Consider the following 22,799-nt stretch of genomic DNA (forward strand, 5'->3'; position numbering starts at 1 on the left):
CTGGTTGTGCTGCTGTGGTTTTTTAAAAAACAAACCTTAAAATCATTTGCAATTGTTACATAAACTCTAAAAACATAACTCCACATGAAGGAAATAATCACCATGTTCCAATAGAAGTGACAGAACCCTTTAGGACAGGCAATTTCAGAATAGTACGTGGCAATCCATATTAAATTTTTGCATCATCATATAGTGGAGGAAGACTACAAATAGACAATTTAAGAGTTCATTTGTAGCATAAGGTAATGTTTTTAAGTTCTCAATTATAAATACAACTTTTATTATGAATGAATTAAGTCATTTTTGATCATTTCATTTCTGAATACTATTAGAATTGTCAACTACTGCCAAAAATTGAAGATCAAAATATTTATCAATGTTCATTAGTGCAAGATAAAATTGAGAATGGAAATGGGGAATGTGTCAAAGAGACAACAACCCGACCAAATAAAAAAACAACAGCAGAGGGTCACCAACAGGTCTTCAATGTAGCGAGAAATTCCCGCACCCGGAGGCATCCTTCAGCTGGCCCCTAAACAAATATATACTAGTCCAGTGATAATGAACGCCATACTAATTTCCAAATTGTACACAAAAAACTAAAATTAAAATAATACAAGACTAACAAAGGCCAGAGGCTCCTGACTTGGGACAGGCGCAAAAATGCGGCGGGGTTAAACATGTTTGTGAGATCTCAACCCTCCCCCTATACCTCTAACCAATGTAGAAAAGTAAACACATAACAATACGCACATTAAAATTCAGTTCAAGAGAAGTCCGAGTCTGATGTCAGAAGATGTAACCAAAGAAAATAAACCAAATGACAATAATACATAAATAACAACAGACTACTAGCAGTTAACTGACATGCCAGCTCCAGACTTCAATTAAACTGACTGAAAGATTATGATTTCATCATATGAACATCAGGCACAATCCTTCCCGTTAGGGGTTTAGTATCATACCATCATAACATATATGAGAAGAACATAACCCGTGTCATGCCAACAACTGTTTTTAGAATAAATGTGTTTAGTTCCGATGCAAAGACCTTATCAGTGACTCAATATTAACACCAAAATATGCAATCTTTAATGACTTGACAACAGTATCGTAATTATATCCCTTCTTAATAAGTCTATTCAAAGGTTTTGTAAGTTTCTGAGGTGAATACTGACACCTTTGTGCTTTATAAAGAATATTTCCATAAAAAATTGGATGTGAAATACCTGAACGTATTAGAAGTCTGCATGTTGAGCTATATTTACGAATGATGTCTTTATACCGATGATAAAATTTAGTAAATGTTTTGACTAGTTTGTGATATCGAAAACCCTGGTGTAATAATTTTTCAGTAATACATAAATTTCTCTCGTTAAAATCTAAAACATTGTTACATACACAAGCGAATCGTACAAGTTGAGATATATAAACACCGTAAGATGGTGACAAGGGAACGTCACCATCTAAAAACGGATAATTAACGATAGGAAATGAAAAATCATCCCTTTTATCATAAATTTTAGTATTCAGCTTTCCATTAGTGATATAGATATCAAGATCGAGAAAAGGGCAGTGGTCATTGTTAGTATTAGCTTTATTTAAAGTAAGTTCAACAGGATAAATTTCATTAATATACATACTGAAGTCGTCATTATTGAGAGCCAAAATATCATCCAAATATCTAAAAGTATTATTAAATTTGTTTATCAGATGTTGTTTCGATGGGTCTTTGCTTATTTTTGTCATAAATTGTAACTCGTAACAATACAAAAACAGGTCCGCAATAAGTGGTGCACAGTTAGTCCCCATTGGAATTCTGATAATCTGACGATATACGGAATCCCCAAAGCGAACAAAAATGTTATCTAGTAAAAATTCAAGGGCATATATAGTATCAAAGCATTTCTCGAGTAATTACAATGCTGCATTGTCACTAATTATAATAAAGCAACTCATTCAAGTTTTTTCACTTCAAATGTTTTAAGCAGACCGAAATCTAAGATGTTAAATTACCACTTGATAATTACCAGAAATGATTGAAATGCAAAATAAAGGCAGCACTAGTATACCGCTATTCAATGGTCTCTTATCAATTTAACTTTAACAAATCTTAGTCACAAACAAACACCGAAGGAAACATCAACTATAAGAGGAAAACAATGGAAACATAGAAATACTAAAATACTACAAACACAAATGCCAACATACATATCAATGGAATATGTGATAACAACTGCTACAAACACAAATGCCAACATACATAGAAATGAAATATGTGATAACAACTGCTACAAACACAAATGCCAACATACATAGAAATGAAATATGTGATAACAACTGCTACAAACACAAATGCCAACATACATAGAAATGGAATATGTGATAACAACTGCTACAAACACAAATGCCAACATACATAGAAATGAAATATGTGATAACAACTGCTACAAACACAAATGCCAACATACATAGAAATGGAATATGTGATAACAACTGCTACAAACACAAATGCCAACATACATAGAAATGAAATATGTGATAACAACTGCTACAAACACAAATGCCAACATACATAGAAATGAAATATGTGATAACAACTGCTACAAACACAAATGCCAACATACATAGAAATGAAATATGTGATAACAACTGCTACAAACACAAATGCCAACATACATAGAAATGAAATATGTGATAACAACTGCTACAAACACAAATGCCAACATACATAGAAATGGAATATGTGATAACAACTGCTACAAACACAAATGCCAACATACATAGAAATGAAATATGTGATAACAACTGCTACAAACACAAATGCCAACATACATAGAAATGAAATATGTGATAACAACTGCTACAAACACAAATGCCAACATACATAGAAATGAAATATGTGATAACAACTGCTATATTCCTGACTTGGTACAGGACATTCTAAGAAAAAAATGGTGGGTTTTACCTGGTTTTTTTTCGCTAACTATACCTCCAGTTTATATCAAAACGTCAACAATACCTGACAGGAATACAGTACGAATAAACGCAAGAACACTCGGGACAGAGAAATACAGAAGTAAAATAATATAAAAGTACATTACAACATGTAAACCACAGAATAACAACAGACACAGCATTAATCTAATGAGTTAAAACAATGTATCTTTCATTTGGTGACGTAGTTGAGGTTTGCTAGCAATTTCTTCATTTTCCCCTTCATCTTTCTGCCTAATATTTTTTTTATATCATGGATAGGACCTTTTACCTGAAAATATGAGGCAATGAATGACATCAAGTATCAGTGTCACTGAAATCAATGTCATTCATTGCCTCATATTTTCAAGTAAAAGGTCATATCCATGATATAAAAGTCACAATTTATAAAAGTAAACCATTATAGGTCTAAGTACGGCCCTTGCTCACACTGTACAGTTTTCATTTAAAAAATAATAAATTAATAGTTAATTTAATTGGATAAGAATTATTAAATATTTTAGTATTCAATAGTTCATTAATAGAGCCAATTAATCTATAGTTTCCTTATATGACATCTTTTAACAATTACTAGCCACACATTAGTACAAACATATGTTTGGCCAGCTGTTACAGCCATTTACTTATTGTTAACAAAGTAAAGTATTGTATGTCATAGTATCTTCTGGATCTGCTTCACTAAATATCCCATCCGAAATCAATAAAGGCGTTTCACATTATTATTACACAACTTTTTACATAAGATTTACTGGATTAAAATAATTTATCACAAATTTACAAATATTTTATTGTTTGTTGGATTATTAGTTTAAAATTAGAAGTGTTAAACAATTTATAAAAAGTGAAAATTCATCGAAGTAGAAAAATATTCAGGATGATATTCACAAATGTTTTTTAGTGGAAAGTTTTTTTAAGCACATAAGGTGATGAACTTGTGGATGTAGTAAATAGAAACTGATTATATAAAGCTAATTGAATAAGAAGCAGGTTTGTAGAGTTATCAGAAGCATTCTTAGTTATGTCCCCTTGTTTTTATAAAAACTGAAGTTTTATTAAAAATATTTTATTTCATTATTTTATATCTTTTTAATTTAGTGATTTATTGATTTAATGATAAAAAAGTGTTCTTTATTTGTTATAAAATAGAGGACTAGATCTTTCCTAAATAAAGATATATGTTACATTCAAATTTAGTTTTATTAATTACAATAGTGTTATATATCAAGCTTCTGAGTTTGTTTTAATGAAGCAACTTGAAGTTGGAATAAACAAAATAATCATCATATTATTTTTAATTGTAGTTCAAAAAGAAAAGATTTTTTTTAAGCAAATTAAGATCAAAGTAAGTGGTTAGAATTATTGAACTGATGGACTTCAACATATAAGAATTAATATAAAATTTAAACAAAAACAATTGAAAATGAAATTGTTTGATTAAATTTAGCCTGGGGAGAATCCAAATTTATATTTATTCAATTAATTGAGAAAACATTTATGGTTAAGCAATTTTATTAACAGTTTACCCCCCCCCCCCCCCCCCAAAAAAAAATAATACAATTTTTTTTTTAATTTTCTAATGTTAAATATTTTTTTTAATTTCTCTGGTAGTACCTTTGTATACAACAAAATTTATAAAATGCCATGTAATGTTGTAATAACCCCACCAGATTGATGTTTGGTTTCTTACCATGAATAATTAACTACCACAGAAAATTAGTTTATTTAGACTGTGGATTTCATTTATAATTTACAAACAGCAGCCAGTAAATTGTCTCAATAATTAGTTGATTACCTGACCAGGTAAATAATAAGGTATATCTTTATACTTCAGGTGTTATATCATTGGGTGTGGTACAATTTTACTTTTTCAAGACTTCTATGAGTTTAAAGCAGCATATGTAAAAATTTGAAGACGGAATTTTGTCTACATCATTATTAGGTAAGTAATATTAACCTTTCAACTGATATGTCAGGTTTTGCAACACACTGATATTTTACGATATGGATATGCAGAAAATCTGATAATCTCTTTATCTTGCAAATTCTGTTCGTTGCCCTTTCCTTCAGAGACTTTTAGGCTTGATGAAAGTTAGACCAATAAGGACTTGCCACACATTGTGAAGTTGCTGATAACTTCTCCTCAGACATGTTCCATAATGAGATGTTGCTTTGCTCACTTTAAAATCTGTGAGAGGGGATTAATGACTAAGTGGAGTGATAAAGATAAAAGGAAGAACAATAAGCTTTTTCTAGATTTTCTTCAAATAAAACTAATTCAGCTGAATTTTAGGTTCAAATTCAAATTCTGACCTACCTCAAAATTTGCCAATTATTTCTGCCATCATTTTGCCAGGAATATGGATGAGGCATACATGTGACTCAAACTCTATGTATGCAAATACCTGTTTATTCCAGTTTACTTTAATTTCCACTTATGATGGTGAATTTGCCATTTTTATGTATAGTACAAATCCATTTTTTCCTACTTGTAAGAATTTAACAATTTTGGTAAATTTTGTGTCCATAGTACCTCAAGAACCTTTAATGACTTAAGGTTTTCATTAAAACTATATTCAGGCAAGTTGAGAAGAAATGCAGTGCTTTGTTCCTTCATTTGTCCATATGGTTAAGCATTATGCTTAAGGACTAGATCTAAGCAAATGTACATCAGAGAGGAATAATCTTTTGCAGTTTGTGCATCATAATTATAATGATAAAAGTCCACTGTGAAATAAGGTCACCTTGGCCATCAATTTTCACACCAAAGGCTTTGGTTAGATTTTGCATTAAGGTTTAGATCTAAGCAAATACCACTCATGGAGGATTAATTTGTTATCATTTGAAACATCATGTTTAGTGACTAAGGGTCCACACTAGATCTTCATTTTACAAATGACTGGTTTTGGTTTGATTTTGAAATAAGGTCTTGATCTTGTTTGTCGGTGTGTCTGTCTGTCCTGCTTCAGGTTAAGGAAGTTTTTGATGAAGTTGAAGTCCAATCAACTTGAAAGATCTTGAAACTTAGTACATATGTTTTCTATGATATTATCTTTTTAATTTTAATGCCAATTTAAGAGTTTTGCCCCCACTTTCACAGTCCACTGAACATAGAAAATGATAGTGCAGGTTGGGGATCTGTGTACTGTGGACACATTCTTGTTATGCATGATTTATTTTGGTTATATCCAATATGTTTCTGTAAAAACTAGTCACTGGAACATTCCTTCTACATTTCACCAAAATGTGCTAAATTTGATACCAATCTCTCTGAAACGTGCCCTATTGTGATATATCATTTACATTTCACACCTTTCACTAGGGTTGCTAGTTTTCCTGCTCAACTTCGATGGTTCTCTCCAGACACTTTTAGGCTTCCTTCACCAATACATACTAAACATTTTTGTTTTGCATTCTAAGCATTTGTCATAGATAGTCACAACATAATAATTATGTGTTCTTGAATAAGAAGTAGATTATAAAATCTCTCAAATACCCGACATGCCTCTGACTTAATGTTCTTTGAAGACATAAATTAATGAGATTTATGCTGAAAATTTTTGGATTATAAAGAAACAATACGGCAGAAAAGGCTAACAGTCATAATATCTGTTCCTGTTGGAACAAATATTCTATATCATTTATTCCTTTAGGAACATTTACTGTAATATTTATTCCAGTTGAAATAATATTCCAGAATATTGTTTCCATTTGGAACTTATATTATGAAGGAACTTCTATTCCGTGACAGTAAACTCACTCTTATCATTTTAGAGGACATCACTTTGCTTTTATTCATCTTGACAGTTCATGGAAGGTTCCAGCTTATATAGATATAAGATTGATAGATTGTTTTTTGGGTTTTAACACCACTTTTAAGCACTGCATTTTGGCTATTTCGTGGCAGTCAGTTTTTGTTGGTGTAGGAAGCTGGAGTGCCCGGAGAAAACCAGGACCTTCGATAGAAAAACTGGCAATCCTAGTCAATTAAGATTGGAGTCAAGTGCACAAGCAAGAGCGGGTTCAAACCCACAACCCACAACCTCAGTGTTGACTGGCTAGTGATTACAGTAGTAACAACTTATAGACCTCAGCCACTGAGGCCCCTATATAGATATAAGAAGGTGTGGTATGAGTGCCAATGAGACACCTCTCCATCCAAGTAACAATTTATAAAAGTAAACCATTATACAGGTCATGATACAGTCTTCAACACAGAGCTCTGGGTCACATCAAACAGCAAGCTGTAAAGGGCCCCAAAATTATACTGCTTTAACTCTACCTAAAATTATTAAGACTTAAACAGTTCTTATTCATAAATCCAATAATACGTGCTAAAACTATTTTGGAGATTTTTTTATACCAATGTCTTTATTAAATTGAATTATACCAAGACAGCGTTTCAAAAAGTCTAAGTCATTGCCAATGGGTTTGTATAATGTTTGGGTTTGAACTACATTCAATGGCAGTAATTATTAAACAGCTCATTTTTTAGGCAAAGTCTAACTTCCTATTGATATATAGCTATAAGGATAACAGATGTTTTAACACAAATGAAATGATAAACTTTCATAACAGTGAAATAAATAGTAATCAATTCTTTGTTCAAACACAAATTGATTAATCAACATCTAAAGCCATTAAATCTGTGTAATATCCCCCATATGTCAAGGATATAGTCTATTTAATACATACAATTCTTTTATGGTCATGCAATACACATTATACATTAATAGATGAAAAAAGTAAAATCACAAAAATACTGAACTCAGAGGAAAATCAATTCGGAAAGTCCATAATCACATGGCAAAATCAAATAACAAAACGCATCAAAAATGAATGGACAAGAACCGTCATATTCCTGACTTGGTACAGGCATTTTCAAATGTAGAAAATGGTGGATTGAACCTGGTTTTATAGCTAGCTAAACCTCTCACTTGTATGACAGTCGCATCAAATTCCATTATATAGTCACCGATGCGTGAACAAAACAAACAGACATAATAGGTAAAAATGTCAAAAATAGGGGTACAGCAGTCAACATTGTGTTATCACCTTAATCACTATAAAAACAACAAATGTAACGAAGAAGCACAAAAAGGCATACATCAAATTAACATCCTCATTTTGATTATATTATACGATTATATTTGTCTATGTAAAATGCACCCATCAAGGAAGGAGGGTATGGGTACTGGTGTAAAATTGCGCGTTTGAAATTCGCACAGGTAGACATGAAATAATTTTGTCGTTCAAAGTATGACGGGATGCATAAATACAGTCACGCAAAATAGATATAACAAACACTGACTTAGCAGTTAAAGTAATAATAATAAATAAAATAATAGTGTGGTTCAAAGTATGACGTGATTGCTTTTATTCAGTTGTCTACCATCAGTTAAAACAATATTTGATGCCTAATGAAAATGCCACTTAAACTTTAAGACTTGTCTTTAGTTAATTAATGCACATCTTATAATTGATCACACAGCAATCTTCGAAGACTAAATACAGCAATAGATAAACTTCTTGTAGTTGTTTACTACCAATATGTATCATGTACAATGTCCATTTTTGTCCATAGTTAATAACAATTTTCACAACATGGTTAGAAATAACATTTTAAGTACTATCAAAACCAAAGGTTTGGAAGACAATAAAGGCACATTTTTTTTTTATATAAAAAACATAAATATGTAAACCAAAAGCCGCAGAAGAGGTCTAGAGGTCAACATACTATTTGTTTTTTATTTCGAACATGATATATTTTCAGATAAATGACAAGACCATAAAATGATAAGATACATATGGATTCTGGTACTAGTTGTCCAGAGTTATGGACAAGTAACAGTCAAGCTATTAGATACAGCTCTGTTAGTAAATGAAGGACAGCAGTTCCAAATAAGAATACAGAAAACAGGACTCATAACCTCTGTCATCAATACTGTAGTGTCAGTAAGTATGAAAAAATATCAGGAAAACAATTCTCAAAGTAATCTTTCTCTTTTGTTTATAGGATGATAAAAAATGGTGAACGTAGCCTTTAAAAAACCCCATTAAAACCTTATTATAAAAAAATAATAATATTTATCTTGCTATCAAATGGGAAATGGCCAAGTAACCATACTTTTATACCTCAGTCACCGATATTTTTTTAAGATCCTTAATCAATACAGAGTTAGCAATGAAAATTGTAATCGCATATTTTCTTTTGTTATCAGGTAAAGAGTCCCCTAGATACAGGAAATGATTTTGTTGGAAGTAGTCAGGTAGGATCATTTTATCCAGGAGGTCCTGATATTGTGGCTGTGACCTTCACAGTCACGGATGACTCATTTCCTGAGGTTGAAGAGACCTTCACCTTTGAACTATCAGCTATTAGTAGTGGTGTTACTGTGGATACACCATACATTGCAGCTATAACAATCTCAGCCAATGATGATGCTTATGGAGTATTTAGCTTTCTTGATGTAAGTAAAAGAGTGTTGCTCCTATGCCATCTTAAGTTAGTGATTTGACAAAATATTAAAAAAGCAAATATCTTTTTCCATAAAACCCCTGTATCACCAACCATACAAAAAAAATCTCATGTTTATCCTGATTCTATTCTTTTTTTGCATAAATTCTTGCAATATCTTTTGAACATTGCTTTGCTCAGCAGTATATATTAGGTTTTATGGAATGACACCTACTTCAAACATCCTGGCAATCCCCCTGAATAAGATAAGAAGGTGGGTACATCATGTTTGACAGATAATCATGCTGAATGACCTATATCTATATTTCTCAATAGTTTATGCAAATAGGTAGACATGCACAATTTCAGTGTTGAGCCTTATAATAGTTTTCTTGTTAGCATTAAGTTAATCTTTCTATCATTCATCAATGTACATTCTACTCCCTCCATCAAATGTGAAAGCAGAAAACAAATTAAGTTTACCAAATTTGAAAAGGCTTCCTTTATTTTTTGCTTTAAACTTAAATATTTTCCAGAGTTCTCATACATTGGTAACAGAAGCAGACATTATAACTCCAGTCAAGTTGCGTGTCGGCAGAGATAGAGGAACAAATGGTCAAGTTACAGTCACTTTTGTGGTCAGTTTTTCTGTTAATTGTGTATGGTTAATTGTCCTAGAGGGAAACACACTACAAATTATTTTCAGCCGAAACCTTGAATGTGTGAAGTTGCCAACTAAAAATCCAAGGAAATACATGATGGAAAGTAGAGAATTTTAACATGAGGATCTTTTGTTCCTCTGCTCATATTTTTGGTTTAAATTTTTGGTATTGAATTAAAATAGAATTGACATTATACAAGAAAATTAATCAAAACATGTGTCTTTTAAATTACAATACAATATGAACAAAATGTTGCTTACCAAAATATATTTTATTTAAAGGATTTTTATGCCCCACCTACGATAGTAGAGGGGCATTATGTTTTCTGGTCTGTGCATCCGTTCGTCCGTCCGTCTGTCCGTCCGTTCGTTCATCCGTTCGTTCGTCCGTCTGTCCCGCTTCAGGTTAAAGTTTTTGGTCAAGGTAGTTTTTGATGAAGTTGAAGTCCAATCAACTTGAAACTTAGTACACATGTTCCTTATGATATGATCTTTCTAATTTTAATGCCAAATTAAACTTTTGACCCCAATTTCACGGTCCACTGAACATAGAAAATTAAAGTGCATGTTTCAGGTTAAAGTTTTTGGTCAAGGTAGTTTTTGATGAAGTTGAAGTCCAATCAACTTGAAACTTAGTACACATGTTCCCTATGATATTATCTTTCTAATTTTAATGCCTAATTATATTTTTTATCCAATTTCACGGTCCATTGAACATGGAAAATGATAGTGGGAGTGGGGCATCCTTGTACTTTGGACACATTCTTGTTCTTTTACAAGTTCAGTGCATTAGTAAACTCTGTTAATACATTTTCAGTCGTTAGAGAATAAAATTTTCTACTTTTGATAGATTTTCATGAATTTTTGTTTATTACAACAGGTTAACAGTACCCAAGCAGATGCCGTCCCAGGAGTAGACATTACACCTCAATCTGGAATTGTTGTGTTCCAAGCTGGTGAAGCACAGACTTATCTATATGTTCAAATCAAAGATGACAATGTAAATATACTGTTATATGTCATTTTTTACTGATGATGTTGGGGCATAATGTTTTTTAGTTTGTGCGTCCATCCGTTTGTCATTCTGTTTGTTCATTAGTCCATTTGTTCATCTGTCCATCTGTCCTGCTTCAGGTTAAAGTTTTTGGTCAAGGTAGTTTTTGATGGATTTTAAGTTCGATTAACATGAAGTTGAAGTTCAAGTATCAACTTAGTACACATGTTTCCTATGAGATGATCTTTCTAATTTAATTGCCAAATTGGAGTTTTGATCCAAATTTCACGGTCCACTGAACATAGAAAATGATGGTGTGTTAAGCATTTGTGTACTATGAACACATTCTTCTTTTATATTTGTGTGCATGATTTTTATTTAATCCTAATTATTTTGGGTTGGATCAGATGATTTAGAGGTTGACATAATGTATAGATAGAAATAGTGTAAACATTCTTGGAATTTACATTAATCATTAAGTGTTAGACTTTGTTTTTCCCTTGAGTATTGATATTCAATTCCTCTTCTCAGATTCTGCAGTTTCTGTAGTCGATATAGAAAAATAAACATTGCCATTCCAAAATATGACAACTATCCCCAAAATGACACGCGTCTAAGCAATCGTCTAAGCAACTGTTGCTGAATTATATTTCCTTGAGTTATTTATCTTTAAAATTTTACTCTATTTACTTATAAGCTCCAGTGATATGTCATTGATTATTGATTGCATCTAAAACCAAATGTAAATAAGATTTTACTTTTTGTGACATATTTTATTACAGACATGCATGATCAGGTTTTAAGAGGGAACCAGGTCCTTGAAGCTGAAATTAGTTTCATAGTATTCACTTTACCATAGATTACATATGTAATGCTTTTTAAATGTACATCACAACATAAAAGGTTATAAACCAAATGTTAGGACAACACATATGTGTAACAGCTTGTCCAATAGTTAGATAAATCTGATGTGTAATACATGGTAACATTGTCATACACTTGATTATTAAATAGTGATGGGCAATATCAATGATATTTCTTACTATAAAAACAATATTGACCTAAAACACATTTGGTGAAAAATTTCAGATCTGGTAGAATCTAAAGATTATTTTTTTATACTCCAATTTGAATCTATGAATTATCTTTAACTGAAATGAAACTTAAATTTTATGGAAGAAAGAATAATAAAACCAAATCAAACTATATATAGTATTTATATATATTACATTCCAAATTTAAGAATGGATGAGCCAAACACCTTTTTGAAATTCAGAAATATTTAAAACTTCTACAGTAATTTGACAAAGCTGAAAAATGTCTTCATATGATAAAATCAACTGGGAAAATGTATCTAGATGTGCATTTTAAAATATATTTTCTCCTTAAATGCATATTCATTGTTTTATGTTTCCAATTATTAATTTGGGTCTTGCTACCTTTATGGTCTAGGTAGCTTGTTAAAATTAACAATCTTGGTGCAAGATATAATTCTTGCTATTATATTTGCCAAAAGAGATGTGGTCCAAATTTTTCAGTTTTTCTTTTAAATATTGGGTAAATTCAATTATGTGCACTCATTATCTGGTAAGTCAATGTGTAAAACAGACCAAAATTGGGGATGAAAGCAATGGGAATTGCATAAAGTCCAAACAGATTGTCTGGACAGGGTACCTTCTAGACAAGAACTATTCACCTATGGTTACTAATCTACTTTTCTTTAGATACCAGAAAACAATGAAGAGTTTATAATAACATTAACTGGAGCTACACAGGGAGCAAGGGTACTGGACACAGAAATGGTTCTGATAATACAGGCCAATGATGCTCCAATCAGATTCCAACAGGTAAGTCATGTGCCTCAATTTGATCCAGCAGTTAGGTCATGTGGTTTAATATTATTTTTATCATTTTAAAGCATTGTTCTCATACAATATAATACAAAACCAGGATGCACAAATAATATTACACTTAACAGGTGTTTCAAATTTTGATTAAAAGAAAAAACAAAACAAGGCATTTTATCATTTAAGGATTAATTATTTTTTTAAATTATACCCAACTGGTTTTTTCCTGCTGAAATATGTGGATGTGATGTAGATTTAATTGCTACAAAAATACATGTACTGTGTTGATGCTTTTTATTTAATTTTTATATGCATGCATGTTATCAGCAAACAGTAAAAAATTTTCAACTTTTTGTAGGCTGAATACCGATTTGATGAAGGGCCAGGTACTAGGACTATACAGATTCCAGTATTAAGAGGTTTAAAAAGTGATGGACAGAGTAGAATAGGATCTGTCAATGGTTTAGCCACCGTAGACTTTGTCATATTGACTGATACTGCGTCCGATGGATTAGACTTTACAGGACCAAGTAATCGACAGCTTGTCTTCAGTCCTGGTAGTACACAAGCTTTTATTCAGATACAAATACTAGATGATAGTGATCCAGAAGTTGAAGAAAGTTTTCAAATTTTACTGTCAAATGCAGTAGGAGATGTCATTTCAGGAACTCCAATCAAAACAACTATATTTATTAATGGAAATGATAATCCTAATGGTGTGATAAGTTTCAGCCCAGGAAGTGATGGTGTTTCATTGCCGTTAATCCAGTTAAATGAAGATGGAATAAATTCAGCAACTTTTACAGTTTTACGAACTGCAGGTACATTTGGTACTGTGACAGTTCAGTGGGAGATACAAAGAAATGATACCCTTTCTGGAGGGGTTAGTGGGGATATACTAAGTACACAGGGAAGTGTTGTATTCCAAGCAGGACAGTCTCAGGCTAAAATCAATGTTACCGCTATTCAGGATTCTGTTGCCGAACCACCTGAACGGTTTGTAATCAAGTTATTACCAGGCAGTGTAAACGATGGAGCTAAAGTTGACGGAGTTATCAATGGATTAATACTTATAGAGGATAGTGATAATTATCATGGAACTGTACAGTTTGGAGATGATACTGAACAGCAAATCATTGTGGTAAGTGGTTTCTGAAATTATTTCCTTTTCATCATAAAAAGTTGTTGTGACCGTTGAACACTGGCTCACACACTGTAAATTCAGATGGGATATGTGTCGCAAAAAATATGAACTATATTTTATATTTTGATAGCAATATTATTTATACATGTATACAGAATTTCCTGAGATAAATTAACTCACATTTGTGTCAATAATGAAACAATCACAACATTTTCTGAACCAGCTGACAGTAGTTATAATCTGTAGAAAACACAAATATTACCCTGGAAATATGAAAAAAAAACATCCACAAAGATGATAATGATATTTTTCACTATTACAAGTTCAGTTGTAAGAATTATGTTTTTATCTTGTAAACCAAATTTAATATTTACAAAGTAAATTTTGGTCACATTATGTATCACTATGAAATACATGTTATTTTTATTTTTGCAATATTTTTTTTCATTTACATACACCAATTTATTATATAAAACACAACAGGAAATTATACCAACAGAGGTAAGTAATATTTGTTGGGATTTGGTTTATAGATTACAGTAGAAACATATTCAAATCAAAGATATTCAGGAGTATTATCATGGCGGCCAGTTAGATATATTTATATGCTGTGGATTCATTTTTCTCTAATTTATGGGCTATTTTCACATTTCCTGACCGGTGTGAGAAACATATTTCTCCTCAGTAGTGAAAAATCTGTTCACGGCAAGTAATTGGTTAAAATTTAATTGTGACGTTAAATTTTCTTATTGTGACGTCATGAAAAAAGGCGACCATGCCCGATGACGTCACATCAAAAGTACACAAATTTCCTCAAATATTTGAAAAGGAAGGATTAAAACCATAAGAGAAACAGATTCCACCACTGTAACTTGTGTATTACGATATTTCTACCCTCTCAACAGTTAAATTTTAATAATTTAATAAGCTTGGCAAGCCTCATGCTTTAAATATTAAAATTTAATTGTCTCGAGTGGAGAAATATTGTAATACACTTGTTGTGGAATCTATATATTTCTGTTTTTTGAAGGATTGAGAAAAACTTGTATTTTTCATGTATGTTTGATTTTGTGGATTTCGTCAAATTCTGTAAACAAGCAGATAGAAAATTGTACTACATAGAAAACTTGAATTTGTGGTTTACCTTTTCCCATGAAATCCATAAAAATTGGTATCCAAAGAAAAATAATGAATCCGAAGTATAAATGGTATGCTTAACTATTTTTATTCGATCAATTATATTCAGAATATTTTTAACTATTACTATTCAAACCAAATATTTTGTGACAGTCAGTTAAAACCACTAGAGTTTAGCATACTTTTTTGGCTAAAATTTCAACAGCTAATATTTTCAACTAGATTTTATTTTGTAAACAAAAGTTAACATTCTGAATGAATTTGATCTTTGGTATACATATATATGAGGTTAAAAGCTGGTTTCATGATAAAATTTGTAACCTTCTTGTTATTAAATAACATTAAGAAGATAGCTAGCTATGTTTTACCAGCCTCAATCAAACAGTTGACTATGGTTGCAAGGAGAGTTGGCTGTCACAATCAGACATGGAAAACTGCAATCTGTTCACTGTCCATCAAATCATCAATTGATGATAGAAAACATTAAGGATTTATTGTGTCATAAAATTGATGGTTATGAAATTATGATAATTAGAATATTGTTATAACAATGTTGACTTAAAAGTCTTGGAAAGGAATTTTTTATCAAAATGATTTAAGAAAAAATAAAAAGGATTAAATACTAACAACTAATTAATGCTGTTTATGCTGTTTATAAATACTCCAGTTTCCTTAAAGAAAACTCAGAAGGACCAAAATGATAACTGAACATTATCTTTAAGTTGCGTTGCTCAGATATACCCCAAAAAAATTTCTAAGGTCTCTTGTATACAGACATGTCACAGTTAAAAAAACCTAAAAGTTAATTAAAAACCAATTCTTCAGAGAACAATTGAAGGTCTTTCCACCTCGATAATAAGAATGAAATTTAAAAAACGATGTTAGAAAATGTCACTCCTTGTTGATGTTATTTGGTTCTTCAAATTGATATAAAAAATAAGACTAATAGGTATATGCAGAAGACTTGAAATAATTTTTAGCAAAGGTCAAAATCTAGAATGTCAAATTGACCTTTGACCTTGACCTCAATTTCAAGGTCATAGGTCAGTGAACACAAAACGGAAGACCGGAGGTCAATCACTTGTATGGTTGTGGAGAAATATTGATTTGAAATACATAAGGGGAGAAAACTCCTATAAGGGTTAACCAAAACACTTTGACTGAAATAGGTTGAAGTTGCGCCTTATTGTAAACAGTTATTTGGCAAACACATCATATCATTTACTGTCAAAGTTTCTGTGGTATAACGATAACAAGCAAAATTCAAAATTGAGAACATGACCTTGACCTTTGACCTTGACCTCAATTTCCTTCAAATGGACCAAGGACTTCATATCAAAAGACTGTAGGCCTCTACGACTTATAACGTATGAATTGATTCAACAAATCGCCTATCTTAAATTTTCAAAAGGAAATAACTCCCATATTATAGATGTCTTCCGATCACTGAAGTCAAAATAAACCAAATCATTCTCAAGAGTAGATGAACAATTTGGTGAAAACAGTTTGCTAAAATCTTTTACGGTTTTAGAGATATAGCGATAACAAGAAAAAGAGGACGCGGGGAGATAACTCCTATAAGAATAAGTGTTCGGTCACACAGGGTGAGTTTTGAAACCCCCATTACTGTACAACATCATTGGTCAAAAAATCCATTCGATATGTTATAAGACAAAAAAGCATCTCAGACGGCAGAAGAAAAAAAAAAAAAAATAATCAGAAGAAAAACAAAAGTTCTTTCCACGAAAAGTGGAAAGACCTAAAAAATAATCAGAAGAAAAACAAAAGTTCTTTCCACGAAAAGTGGAAAGACCTAATTAGTTCATTTATTCTACAGGTATCCAATCCAAGACATGTACAATTAACAATACTTAGGACAGGGTTTAACCAGGGAACCATCAAAGTCAACCTAACAGTAGTCTATACAGGACCTGGAGATACTGAAGGTATATTATTGGTTATATCTGTAAAAATAGTCAATGTAACAGCAAGCAAACAACAAAAGGAATCCACATAATTGTACCAGGTAGTTGTCACCATATAATGTTAGATGGTGATGTGCTGAGGGTCATGCTAGGAAGTAATCATTAGATAGTCAAATAAATATTCAGTGGTGTTAACAAAAAGGTGCCAGATATTGAATTTGAAAACAGAAAATTTGAGACATAAACTGTTTACATACTAACAAAATTAAGGTTTAATATACAAATGTCAAAGAATCCTTAAGCTTTTTCAAAAATGTTCAAAATATTTTTTTTTACTGAGTTTGCCTATCAGAAGAATACCTTTATCAGTTAATAATGATATTTCAGATGTTATAGAGAAATCAGAGTGGCAGACAATATTAACTACAGGAATCAGTAGCCAGATTTTTAAAGTTCCAATTAATGGTTCTGCATTCCTACAAGTTGGTGGAAAGTTTACAGCAACCTTATCTGATGCTGGTCTTAATTATGGTTTGTTAATATAAATACCATTTTTGTTTCAATTTTATTTTTGTTTTTATCCAAATAGTTCAATTGTTTTCGTAAGCATTCTTATAAATGTTTCTAATCCTGTTCAATGTGAAATAAAATGACATATTTTTTTTATTTAATTATACAAATGTTACTCAAGTAGAGAATGTATAAATGTTATTTTTTCTTTCAATGAACTATGATAACTTTTTCAGTCTGATGAAATTAAGGTAAAAAATAAATCTGAATTACAATGTATGGGTATATCATTTGGAACTGATACATTGCACGTGTATTTTCAAATAACTTCTATTCCAATACAGTTCTACTATATTTCTTTCAGATCCACCATTAGGAGCCTTTAACACTCCAAAGCTAGGTAGTAAAACAACAGTGGAGATACCGGTCACTATACAACAAGCCAATGGGGAGATAGGGTTTCAGAACACTTATACTGTTACTGTTAGTGAACCAGAAACCAGTCCATACTCTGTAAGTTATAGCTGTGATTACAATATAAGGATTAAAAAACATGGTTATACTTCAATTAAATTATCATCCAGTAATCATTAGGTTACAATTTTCATCTTTTTATTGATGTTCCAGTGTAAGATTATAAATTAAAGTTACATGTTTTATATTTGAAGCCTGAGCAAGTTTCTTGTACACTCTTTTGAGCCTAGAATTCTAAAAGGGGTCTTAATGATTAATTGGTCTAGTCAGCTGATTGGCATTTACTTATACAGATAATTGAACTTTATCACCAGTCATAATGTAGATATTAGAGTCTTGTTTCTGTCATCAGTAAAAACTGCAAAATGCACTAATTTAATTCGTCTATGATATTATCTGCTATGCTACCTTTACAAAAGAAAGTGTCTGGTGTTTTTTAGTTACTAGAGTTAAGTAATTATAATTGATACTGACATAACTATAGCTCTAATAATTTTACAGGTTAATTTTAAACTGAGCAGAGAAGGAACAAGTGGTCAGGCAGTCATAAGCTGGTCATTAGCTGGATCTGGTCCCAATGCTGCCTCAGTAACCCAGGAAGATACTGGTCCCACTTCTGGTACTGCTGTCATGGAAGCAGGTTAGTATTTAGTTGGGCAACAGTATTGAAGGTTAACCAATGATGATTGAGAAAATCAGGATTATAAATTAATGATCTCAAATCTGGTTTTGTTGTCATAGTAGCAGACTATACATAATAATATATTTCCTTTGCAGACAAATCAGAGGCAGACTTTACCATTCTGATTAATCCAGATGATTTACCTGAGGTTAATGAAGAGTTGACAGTGACCTTGACCTATGTCAGTCCATCTGATACACAGCGTTTAAAACATGGTGCAACACAAGTCAAGGTCATAATTCTTGAAAATGACAACCCAGGAGGAACTTTTCAGTTTTCATCAGATATGCAAGATTCATACCAAGTTAAAGTAAGTTTATTTATTATTATCTCTTGCCAATTAATATCTCAAGTTTTATTTGTTTATGCATGAAGTCATCTGCTTTTATGGATCATCAGTATATATTTTCTCAGATGGAATTTTCTTATACTTTGCCAAAAGGAAGATTTTACTATGCTTTTTTCAAAAATTTGATAAAAAGTAGTGGTCACCGTGCTATTTTCCAAACTGAAGTCATGCAAACTTGCCAAATTTGTATAGATTTTTCATGAAAAAACTCATTTTTGTGCATAAAATGAAATCATTGGGATAGAATTTTGAAATAAAAAATGAGAAGATAGGTTTTATAACATGCCTTAATAAGATAAAAAGATAAATTGGTGTGACAAAACTTGTTTTCTTGCTACAAGTAGAAACACTAAAATTCTGTATCATTCCAGTAAGGTAACAACAAAGTTTAACAATTGAATGATTTGTTCACATACTTGTAGGAAGGCAGTTCTCCTATAGATATAGTTATTGACAGAAATGGTGGTTCTTTAGTCACTAGACATGTACAGTACACAGTTGTCCCTAATGGAGCAGCAGAATTCTATGGCTATACTAATGTACTCAAGTTTGAACCTGGTATCATCAAGATGTCTGCTGCCCTTTTACCTATAGCTGATGGCATTCCAGAGGTATGTCATTTTTAATGTAAGCTATAGAAGAAGTTTCCTGGAATTTTTGGGGGAATTTCAAGGAAAGAGGTTTGGTGAATGAAGGACTTGATATGTGTTTAGTAATTTGTGTTATTGAGTTGCCATCTCATTGAGTTAACCCCAACATCTCCAGATATTTGGTAATTTTTATTCATTTTATTCACAACTTGTCTAAATTAGGATGATTTGGAATTTGACATGACTTATATACCCTTATAAATTGTACATGACTTGAGTTGATCTTTAGATGTCTTTTTGTTATTTTAGGGGAGAGGGAGGGAATGATTGAATGAAGAAGTTTATTTATTTTTGACAGAATACCAATTTCACTTGTTTATTTCAGAAAGAAGAAAGGTTTACTTTGACATTAAACAGCTATGGTAACAGTACATCAGATATAGGGTCAAGGTCACAGATAACTATAGATATCCTTGAGAATGATAACCCCTATGGGCTTATCCAATTTGAAGATGATCCTCCAGTTCTTTATATGGGTAACTATTAGATTTAAAATAAAAAATTATTAATTAAGTAAGTTTTAAAAGAAGTTGTGACATTATTTGGAACACAATTTAACCATGTAAGTCTGTAAATGAACATTGAATCACCTTGTTCGTTGATTATTTTTTCATATTAAGGATAATGGCTTCAACTCAATACAGTAATGTTCATACTCACACTTACTTTGAATGACATTTAAGTATATAATTTCAAATGTTTGAATATTGTTTATTAGACTGGCCTGTAGTTAGAAATTTCCAAAGGGGGTGGGTGTTAGATACAATCATACTCAACTTAAACAGTTTCAATTCAAAGAGAACATGGACTTTAACAATGTTTATTTGTTTTCAAGGGGTGGGGTGGGGGTGGGGGTAAGGGGTATGAACCTCTCAAACCCCCTGGGTAGAGGTGTAATAGATATATATGTACTATATTAGTAAAAATATCTTTTTAGATGAGAGTACCCTGAGTGGAACTGTTACAAATTTGATATCAGTACAGAGAACCCAGGGAACATTTGGCAGTATTACAGTAGCATGGGATATTATACCTAGTAACCAGCAGGATTTGACTCCTTTGTCAGGGTCAATTACATTTGGTGAAAGTCAAGGTCAAGGAACAATACAGATCACCACAGTTCCTGATGATGTAATTAATACATGTGCTTTACATTCTAGATAAGGAACATAATTATAGATTATCTTTGGTCAGCTCAATGAGATTATTTTTTTCTTTCTTGAGCCTTTATTTGTTTATTTGTTTTCAAGGGGTGGGGTGGGGGTGGGGGTAAGGGGTACGAACCCCTCAATTAAAAACTAATGATACCGGTAATCTGTTTATCGCTATTATACCTATGACAATGTTGTTAATTTCATTAATTTCATCAATTTTTCATATCTATGCTGAGAAAAATTATTATCAGTCAGTAAGATTAAAAACAAAGGAAATTTTTAAAATAGCGATAATCAGTTGTCTGTTTCTTTTGATTTAATATAGGCAATACGATTGTTCCACCTTGAAGATCTTAAGAGTATTAGGCATTGTCATGGGCTACTCAGTACTCCTAAATGGTAGTATACAATCTCAAAGTCTATGAGAGGAGACAAAAAGGAAAGATTTATGACTTAAATAATTAGCTTTTTATATCACAAAATTATGGTGTTTTCAAAACAAATTTGACTAATGATAAGATATATGTTTCATTGAGTTAGATTTCTAGCTTAGTGTGTATAAAAAGCTGAAGTCAAAAGCCCTAAGTCTTTTTATCAGAGATGGGATGAGGCTTTTTACAGAAGAAAAAGATCAAACTTTTAAGAATATTAATGTGGAATCATATTGGGCTGCTGTCAAAAGAGATTTAATGTGACTGAATTATGTTTGAGATTGCCCTCTTGAGGACAAACAATAAATAGATTGTGTCTAATTCATGTTTGAAAGAATATTTTAAAAATGATTATATAACAACTATTTTAGTTGTTGTTATTACCTCTTTTGTATATGTGACAAAAACAGATTATTGAAAGCTTTGCTGATTTTTATGCCACAACTACAATAGTAGAGGGGCATTATGTTTTCTGGTCTGTGCGTCCATTCGTTCGTTCGTCTGTCTGTCTGTCTGTCCGTTCATTCATTCGTCTGTTCGGCTTCAGGCTAAATTTTTTGTTCGAGGTTGTTTTTGATGAAGTTGAAGTCCAATCAACCTGAAACCTAGTATAGATGTTCCTTATGATATGATCTTTCTGATTTTAATGCCAAATTAGAGTTCTGACCCCAATTTCACGGTCCCCTAAACATAGAAAATGATAGTGCGAGTGGGGCATCCGTGTACTGGGGACACATTCTTGTTAAGTCTAATTCACCTTTGATTTTTTTTAGAAATAGACATATGACTTCCCTTTTATTGAAAGCATATCATGGAATAATAGTATGGTTAATAAAAAGCTTTGTATGTTATTTTTTTCCCAAAGTGTTTGTTACCGACATGATTGATATTTATAGTTTCTGATTCTAACTTCCTGTATTGTAGATACCAGAATCAGCAGAAAATTTCACCATACAGTTAAATAATCCAACTGGAGGTGCTGAGCTTGGTTCTAGACAGACATTCACTATCATTATTAACCAAAATGATTTCCCTGTTTACTTCCAAGGTATCTACATTTTTAGCTCACCTGGCCCGAAGGGCCAAGTGAGCTTTTCCCATCACTTGGCGTTCGTCGTCCGTCGTCGTCGTCCGTCGTCTGTCGTCCGTCGTCGTTAACTTTTACAAAAATCTTCTCCTTTGAAACTACTGGGCCAAATTAAACCAAACTTGGCCACAATCATCATTGGGGTATCTAGTTTAAAAAATGTGTGGCGTGACCTGGCCAACCAACCAAGATGGCCGCCATGGCTAAAAATAGAACATAGGGGTAAAATGCAGTTTTTGGCTTATAACTCAAAAACCAAAGCATTTAGAGCAAATCTGACAGGGGTAAAATTGTTTATGAGGT

At 31.9% G+C, this 22,799-nt stretch overlaps 1 protein-coding gene across 1 annotated transcript in view; it reads left to right on the forward strand.

Moving 5' to 3' along the window:
* Positions 1–4,842: 4,842 nt before the first annotated feature.
* Positions 4,843–22,799, forward strand: part of LOC143071269 (adhesion G-protein coupled receptor V1-like) — a 127,832-nt gene continuing 109,875 nt past the window's right edge. Inside the window, exons 1-17 of the mRNA XM_076245475.1 lie at positions 4,843–4,936; positions 8,768–8,949; positions 9,216–9,464; positions 9,988–10,089; positions 10,993–11,112; positions 12,831–12,953; positions 13,312–14,094; positions 14,581–14,598; positions 17,072–17,180; positions 17,547–17,690; positions 18,034–18,182; positions 18,645–18,783; positions 18,921–19,135; positions 19,597–19,785; positions 20,150–20,300; positions 20,762–20,955; positions 22,334–22,457. Of these exons, the coding sequence (XP_076101590.1) occupies positions 8,788–8,949; positions 9,216–9,464; positions 9,988–10,089; positions 10,993–11,112; positions 12,831–12,953; positions 13,312–14,094; positions 14,581–14,598; positions 17,072–17,180; positions 17,547–17,690; positions 18,034–18,182; positions 18,645–18,783; positions 18,921–19,135; positions 19,597–19,785; positions 20,150–20,300; positions 20,762–20,955; positions 22,334–22,457 (2,971 nt within the window). The 5' untranslated portion in view covers positions 4,843–4,936; positions 8,768–8,787. The remainder of the gene's footprint in view (positions 4,937–8,767; positions 8,950–9,215; positions 9,465–9,987; positions 10,090–10,992; positions 11,113–12,830; positions 12,954–13,311; positions 14,095–14,580; positions 14,599–17,071; positions 17,181–17,546; positions 17,691–18,033; positions 18,183–18,644; positions 18,784–18,920; positions 19,136–19,596; positions 19,786–20,149; positions 20,301–20,761; positions 20,956–22,333; positions 22,458–22,799) is intronic.

Source organism: Mytilus galloprovincialis, chromosome 4 (genome assembly GCF_965363235.1).
Source record: "Mytilus galloprovincialis chromosome 4, xbMytGall1.hap1.1, whole genome shotgun sequence".
In the NCBI taxonomy this organism is placed as follows: Eukaryota; Metazoa; Mollusca; class Bivalvia; order Mytilida; family Mytilidae; genus Mytilus; species Mytilus galloprovincialis.